This window comes from Pholis gunnellus (genome assembly GCF_910591455.1).
Source record: "Pholis gunnellus genome assembly, chromosome: 24".
Taxonomy (NCBI): domain Eukaryota; kingdom Metazoa; phylum Chordata; class Actinopteri; order Perciformes; family Pholidae; genus Pholis; species Pholis gunnellus.
The window spans coordinates 8,609,627-8,618,289 of record NC_136551.1 but is presented as its reverse complement, the minus strand read 5'-3'; the positions used below and the strand labels follow the sequence as shown (position 1 = coordinate 8,618,289).

General features: G+C 43.1%; 1 protein-coding gene across 1 annotated transcript in view; it reads right to left on the bottom strand.

Annotated features, from left to right (window-relative positions):
* Positions 1 to 210: 210 nt before the first annotated feature.
* Positions 211 to 8,663, bottom strand: part of ncam2 (neural cell adhesion molecule 2) — a gene marked incomplete at both ends in the record, with an annotated part of 211,766 nt that continues 203,313 nt past the window's right edge. The window contains one exon of the mRNA XM_079185868.1: positions 211 to 325. Within this exon, the coding sequence (XP_079041994.1) occupies positions 211 to 325 (115 nt within the window). The remainder of the gene's footprint in view (positions 326 to 8,663) is intronic.

Below are 8,663 nucleotides of genomic sequence, written 5' to 3'. Positions count from 1 at the left end.
AACATGATACATTTATCACTCAGGGTGTCTAAAAGGTTGACCCTTTCTCTCTATTTTCTCCCTATTATTTGTATGTACACATGCCTGTCACTGGGGCATTGTTATAAACAGATATGGTATTTTACTCCACTATTTTCCAGTGCTGTGGGTTCTCTGGGTTTTGGTCTCGTGATCCGAATGTTCTTTTGGTGGCGAGGCGACCCCCTTTTTTTACGCTTTGCTGATGACGGGCTTTGTGTGGATGCTGTTGTCATTGTGCACTTTGATTTCAATCGTATCCGGCTTGAGAGACTCTTTTCCATTTTCTTCCTTCAGTGGTAGCTTCCTGTGGTGGGAAAAAAAAAGCAAAGAAAGAGAAAAAAAAAACAGAAAATGATTTGAGTTTTGCACACCGTTGCTGGATAATTACAGGAACTCAAAGCACACAGACAATTAATGTGAACAGGCACAGACTCGTGAGTGACCACCTAGAGGATGTTTTTGTATGAAGCAGGCACATACAATAAATGCTAGCTAAATTAGTACTGAATTACTGCCATGAGAGTGTGTGGGCTTAATGGTCTTGCTTTAGAGCCCACCAGTAATCACCTTTCAGACCTTTCGGTGCTTGAATGAGTTGCTCCCGTTGGGATTAATCAAGCTGTATTAAATTGAAGTGAAAAGGCAGCAGGGATATTTAAATATAAAAGCCTCTACAGGGCTGCACACAGACCTAAAGAAACACATTATTCATGTTCATGCTTCACTTTGACCTGGATGGCTGGACACCACATCGATGCATAGATGTCTGCTGGCTGAGGAAAATGCTCTGCATGAAAAGTCACGACCAAACATGACTTGGCAGCCATTTTTCTAGATTTTCTGGGCAAAGAAAGATCCTGGGGGGGCGACCGCGGTCTTGGTTAAATACTGACAAGGAAATGCTGACTATAAGCACCAGGTATAGGGCTTGTTTAATTTAAATATATTAGGGTAGGACCATTCTTATTATATAATTCTGTAGCTCCAGACTTCATTCACAAAACAATCATTTCACCTCACATACACTTCAAAGAATCCAAACGAACCCTTTCAGTTATTTCCAAAGTTAGCGCAGCTGACGTTGACTCAGCTAGTGCGTTCACATGACTCATTACCTTACTGTTGGTAACCTACATCACTGCTTTTTGCTAAATGGCTGGGTTGGGGTTTCCTTTTGAAAAAAATCACGTGTTGATGAGTCAACCTTCAGTCACATCTTAAATCCTGTTCTAGCCTCATCCAAAGTGCTTTTGCAGCCTAAACCTAAACACACGTGAGACGCAGACCACCATCGATCCCAAGTTTCTCCTGAAGTCCCACGAGTACTGATCCGACTCCGGGTCTCCAGTATATAAGAGCGCTGCTGAGTCTGATACGTGCGCTGTGTTTAAAGTTTAAAGGGGCATTCCACTTATGTTACATACAAACATCAGTTTACAAGTGTACTGCTCAGCCTGTTTAAACAGCTGTTTAATGAAAAACTGCTCTGATGATGTCATAGTGATGTCATCAGGGTTGTCTCAGCTTTAGCTTGGAGATGAACAGCAAGACTGCGTCTTCTACCAGTGGTGTGTAGTTTGAAAGACAAGGGCATTTACCAGGCATGCAAATATGCTATCCAGCTGCATTATGGGAGATGTAGGATCCAGCGTTTTTTGGAGCTTGACCAACACCGGGGACTAAAATTCTGGATATCTCTGTATCTGCTTCTTTCATTTCAAAATGTTTACTTTACTTTATGGAAGTGCAGTATTAAATCACCAGAGAACACCTTAATGGGAACATTAAACACATTTTGTAGTGAATTTCTAAAGAGGCTATATTAGAAGTGAGCTGCACTAGGACTTAACAGATCCTATATATGGATCTAAAACATCCGAAAACCTCAACATTTGATCAAAATGTCCCTTTCAGAACATCACCACTGGCTTTCCTTTGTCCTGTTAGTCCTGGTTTCTCACTGTTCTCTCAGCGTGGCTCATTGCTGTTGCCTTTTGAGTGCTGCACTCTCATTTGTCTGCCTGTGTCGACCTGAATAACATCACCCCAGAGCTGGCACATCTCCCATTTGCTTTTGATTCATTTTGAGGGAAGAAGAAAAAAAAAAAAAAAGAGATAAAATATACATTGGTGTGTTATTAAGCACGAGCTATTTGATTGGCTGGCTGCCTCTTCTCAGGCAAGCATGTTCCTCTCATCTAGTTTCCAGTAATTCAGCAGGAGGACATCACAGCTTTATCTTGATGATAACGTGGCCACAAGATGAAAATCTAAGCAGGATGAATTTCTAGTGATATGATGTACGAGAGCTTTTATCTGCATTCAGCACAAAAAACTAATTTATCCTATGGCAGTTAATACAGAGAGTGGGTAAAAGTGGGATAGGAATAATACAGTGACATAATGTGACTTAAGTAATGACAATTTCTTGGTACGAGGCATTCATTTTGTAACACTTATACTGTATTTGGACATTTAAGGCCCATAATTAGACAGCAGGTATTTTATAAATCCTTCTATGCTATCACATGTGGCTTATTGTTGTTTGAATGCTTTATCTACATAGTTGTCATATTTGATGCATTCATACATCTGCAGGACATTTAAAATAATGTATCAGCAAAGAGTCAGTCGTATTTGCTGCAGCCACTAAAATACTGAAGCCTACGAATAAGACAAACACTTCTTGACAAACCAACAGGGACACATTCATAGTGAAAGCATCAGCCGCACACGCACCAGCGTGAAATGAAAAGTTGTCTATCTTTTGTCGTTTCATTTTGGACATAAAGCCCTGTGCTGAATTTCCAGCTAGGGACGTCTTGGAGGCAATATGTCTCCCAGCAGAAGCTTGCTCCTATGCCTTAACAACAAAAGACAGACTACAATAAACAGTGAAAGGGCAAAATATGAAGATATTGAGTTGCAGCCCTTTCTGCCCATCAAAGCTTCAAAATCCGGTCTTCTACGGTGCATCTTTTGGGAAGGTATAATACGGGGAATCAATAAGGAACTGGCTATACCTCATCACTGTCCCTCATTTTCAGTGTTTTTCTGATTCCGTCAAGAGATTTGGAGCAAGGGATCGTATCACGAGCAGAGAAAGCCGATGTAGACTTAAGAAGATCTGTATCAGGCGACCAGCGGGCCGCTATTAGCACACTTTAGCTGAGGGCTACTCATTTCCTGAGTTCACAGGGTTGTCCTGCTTCTCATTTCCAACTCCTGTTAATCATTCAGGACTTGTTCGTCACCTTGCAGGAGGAAGCATAAACCATCTACCCGTCGATGCCGCTTGACTCGAGGTTCTGCTCTATCTCCTCTCTTAGCCATAAAACAGGGAATCATTTGCATTTTCAAGGTTTCATGTGCTCTGGCAGAGAACAAACTAAAAATATTTAACTGGGTCGCAGAAAACACGAGATCAAATGTCTTTGGATGCTTCGTATATTAATCCATGAGTGGAATTTAAAACTTCCCTCATTTGAGGTTTGACTCTGGCAATGCAATATTCAACTGAAATTGTATTTAATCAAATATTAGATAGGAATTAGTTAGTAACGCATAAAATGCATGTGATGGAGCTTTAAATAAAGTATTTATACCTCCATTTAAGTGTCAATGATTTCACATTATTGGATTTTTTACGACATAAAGAGCGAATAGTCAATTTAAAAAAGGCACAAACTCATCCCCCAAATAGTCAGACTAGATGTTTGCCAACGCCGAGGGGTTTTCCACTGAGATCATGAATGTCAAATATCAGCCCTGCGTGATACTGAACTGTAATAAGCCCAAATATTTCAGCTGGCCAGAGGGGGTTCCCCTTTGGGCTGATTGGTGGATGGTAAAGTTGCTGCACAGAGGAACCAATTTCATGTCCCATTAGCTTCATGCAAACCCAGATTGGACGTAGGTTTTCTCAACATATGGGAAGGTCTTGCCGCACGATGTTTCCTCTCTCTTGAGTGTGGATGCCAAATCAAGGACATCGCTAATGCATTCAGTGAACCAACATATCAACATGTTTTTTCATTAAAAAGTTGATACACTGGGGAAGCAACTGCTGACGCATCAGTAAATTTGAATGCAACACACTCTGCTGCCCCCCCGCGTTTCACTGAACAGACACATTTCCATCTCATCAAAAGCAACACTCAATATCGACTGGGAGAGATGTGATGTACGATCCCCTGTGTTTCTTACTCTCGGCTTTGTTAGGTTAAGTCTTACCCCCACAGGCAGCTGTTCAAATCACACAGATCCTCAACAAGTTGTTAACTATAACTGCAATTACTGATCAAAGTTTTGGGCAAATAGACCTACGGAGAGTGACGAAATGTAATAATTAAATTGTAGCTGATGCCAGAGATTTTTCTAGCTTATAATAAATACATGATACATGTTGTATTTGATAGTGAATCCACTCATCACCACTGTAACACAGTCTTAAATATCTGCGTTACTGACAGCACTCAGCTTCACTAGCGTCTGGCTCCTCTTGACGAAGGTGTTTGACGATTAGATAACGTGGATCAGAAAGGATTTCACACGTCAAACATCTGGAAATGTATTTTCTTTGGCTTCTGAAATCCCCACATGCTACAATCACCCGTGAAACACACAACCATCAATTCCAAAAAGTAAATGTGCGATGCTCCTCAGGCAGTTTGTCAACCCTGCTGTGAAGACAGCACGATGCAGGTGGTGTGGCTTGAACAGACAGACACTCCAGGGGTACGGATGTCTCACATGTGATGCGACTTCCCAGTGGCGTCAAAAGGGGGCAAACACCAAAAGGGTCAAAAGACTCTCTGTCTGACTGAGTGATAAGACGGAAAGGTCTTAGTTTGTATAGTTTTAACAATATCATAAAACTGCGATCACTAATTCGGGTCAAAGTTAAAAGTAATCAGGTTTTGGATTTTCTTTCAAATTCTGAGGGACATACTGTAATTGTCCCTCACCTTTTCTGCAGCAGTTACTCTCCGTGCACAATCACACTCCCTCAGAAGTTCCATTTAAAATATAGTTTGGGACACAAAGCAAACAGAGAGGCTACGGGGTCGTGACAAGCCTCTTTGATAACGCTGCACGAGCCAGCAGCTGTGTGCAGCTCACGTTGGGCCGGGGAGATACGAGCGCGTGAATGCAGATGTGTGCCTGCAATCTGTGAGCTTCTAAGTGACACCACAGCGCAGCAGGGGCGACTTGTTCTTCCCTCTGCCGACGTTAATTATAAGCACGAGGCCATCTACGGCCGGCCATAAAGGCTCATTACAATCCCTGCTTTCCACAGAATGAAATGAGGGGGCCTGGGGTCTAAAGCACACAATGCAGCGAGGGTGTTTGTTCGCACTACAGCGAGGGTGTTTTATAATAGCTGACATCCGGGATCTTAGAGTCTGGTAGAAGGGGAAGTCTTACTCAGGGACACTTTGACAGAGCTGCTGTTCACACGGGGATCAGAGACCTCGTTACCTGAGCTGGTGAAGAAATCCGCATGATTGTGTGGGAAGAATATAAGGAAAATCTCCTCCAAGGCCAAACAGATCCATGCCTTTTATTTATTTTTTAGTATATGCTAAGTGGGGTGTGCCCCCTATAAAGCCTTTTAGCTTCTCCAGACAACCGGCTTCTTGTTTGCACTGGAGTTAAGATGAGTGCTGCAAAATCACACTTAATTAAATGTCAGACATCTGAGCCTGCCACTCCAGAGTTTGGAATTTAAGAGCGCTCCACATGACGAGAACACAAACGGTCTCGTTTCTTAAAAAAGTTTGCACAACCGAGTAGGGCAATAATGATGTGTAATCGTATTATTTACTAGCGTGACAAAGTAGGGGAGATGCTCTTGTTTGCTAAGTAAAATGCTGGTTCATGCCACATCATACAAAGGAGGGGCCTCGCTAGCATTAGCTGCTACCCCGTGGTTTAAATCATGAGGAAAAATAAAATAAAACTGAATTTATCATATTGCAACTCAAATGACATAGTAGCATGCAGTGTTTGGCACAGAAAAAGACAGTTATTTATTTCCCCATGTCTATCGCTGCAGGATACAGGAGCCTTAACTATAAGCTATCCTCCTGTCATTTCGTGCCATGAGTCATCAGAGTATGAAGACACTCCAAAGTCTGTCAGTGAGCCTCTCTCCCTCTTCTAACCTTTGACGCCTGAGGAAACGGCAAACTGTTCACCGACGTCGGCACACACCTCTCCTGCATCCCCAGAACACGTAAACTGTCACTGTGTCGTTATGCGGCATCATATTGTGTCAATATATGGACAGACTTCAGAATCTGGATTAAAAAAAGCAATTTAAAGCATTCGACATGAACTTTTTGTGACCCGATAGTTGAACTTCAGCACAGAACTATTCCAACAAAACCAAATGCAGTTCTGTCTTTGAGTCTAGACTGAACTTCTGTGTGACGCTGGCCCTCAGGTGCTTGGGAGCTGAGTGAAGGGCCAGACTGGTGCGCAAATCTATTCCTGGATCACTGACTGACAGGATGGGACTGGATTTGCCACTGAGACTATCACCATCAGTCAATATGAAGAAAAATGCCTCGAGACAGAGCTGGTAAAAAGTGGGAGCAGAATCAGAATTATAGACAATGAGACTTGCAAAGTAAAAAAGTAGATTTTCTTTGTTAAAGTCGGCCACTTTTCGGCGTTATTGAACAGCAGACTTGGAGTCAGATCCGCTGCACAGACCACTGCTCTTTTTCACCTGCCCATTGACTTCACAGCACACAGTCAGGAACTTCCACTTAACGCTCTGGGTTAAGTGGAAGTGAGGATTGACTTTTGAAGTCAATGGGGCCACTGCAAACACCTTTCAACTCTTTTTCTGAGGCATTTACAAAGCCCAGCGTGTCCCCGGCTGATCTTTTCCGCAGTCGGACAGATTCATAATCGAGAGACGGCCTCACATCCTCCATCAACCGACGGTCCGCTGGTCAGCTCTGGCTCAGAGTTAAAACCGCACTGCGAGGGCACTTGGCCGCTGGCCGCTCCCCGCTAGGCTTCAGCACCACACCGAGGAGCGAAACCAGGCGGAGGAAGACCGACAGTGTCCTCGTCGACCCAGAAACCCGTGTTTTAAAAGTCAGAGCCGCACCACCTGTCACCACCGGATTTCCAGCCCACACACGTACACACACACAAACACTTCTCAGCTCACACCAACACAAACAGCCTCTAATCTGTGCCACTTATCCCTCTCATGTTATTTATCACTGTGTACACTCGTATCAATATCATTGATATTGCTGCGGAGCGTTTGCTGGTCTTTGCAACTTATTACCCCCAAGTATCTTCGGACTGGCACTATTGGCATCTTGCAAACTCAGTAGGAGGATCGGAGCTTTCTATTATCTCAAGCGGCATCTCATTATGCACACTTCATCTCAGTTTGTCTGCAGATGAAGAGTGTTGCAACAGCGTTACAATACAGACTAACAGGACAACAAACAACAAGCCTCCGCAGGGCTAGATAGGTTTTAATATTTGTATGTTCTGAAATGTGCATAAAGTCACATGTAATCCCTCATTGCAGCGACTATAGATAAGTGCCTCATACGACCCCATTTAAAAACATCCAAACTATCCCTTTAAGGTCAGTGAAGATGATGTCATTGGGGTTATCTCTGTATGAGCTAAGAATCTACATTTATAACAGAGAACCCGAGTTATAAACTGTTGTTGTATGATTTAAAAGATGTAGGGATTAAGCCAGACAGGTCCTAAATAAAAGATTGCATGATGGGAAATGAAGGATGCCGTGTATCTGGACCTTGCTAGAGATAAAAGGTTGGATATCTCAGCCTCTGCTGCAGTGAGTAGGACCACTCTTGTTTACATTTGCCTTATTTCATGTGCAATACTACATCCCTTCAAATCTTTTATATTTTTTTATATTTGTTATCATTTTATCTTTTATATAAAGCACTTTGCATCGCCTTGTCTCTGAAACGTGACATATAAATGAACTTGCGTCGCCTCAATTTGGTAGACAGAATGTTATTCCAACAATCGTCATCCAACTGCTCCGTGAACTCATCTTAAAGCATGAGTCAGCATGTATCTGCATCTCAGCAACAACACTGCTGGAGGAAAATCATGAACCAGATGAATGAAAACTCTGATAATCAGACCCAGACTGTAAAAGAAATACAGAGATATTTGACCTTTGACCATTTTGCACCCTTCTGCTGCAATTTATGTGGCGGTCAGCGCCGTGCTGTGTGTCTGTGAGTCTGCTTTGTATTTGTTATGTGACTTCGCTAAACTACCAACTCTAATATAGCCATAAAGAAGCGGGAGCAGCAACGTGCAGCCTGTAAATGCCTGTGTGAGTTGCCGCTACAGTACCCGCTCTAACATAAAGCTGAGGCACATTCATGCTGTCTGGGCAGGCAGGCAGCCACCCAGCCCTCCAGCACTGAGAGCTTAGTGACTCAGCAGAAGTCAAACGCACCCCCCTTCCTCCTCCTCTTCTCTTTCTCTGAGCCCTCTCTCTGCATCCCAGACACTGGCCTGGCACACTGACAATGTTAACACACAAATGGCAGAGCCCGAGGCCAATGAATCAGACTCTGTGGGCGCAATCTCGCGAAACCTTGGTTTGCCTTGCA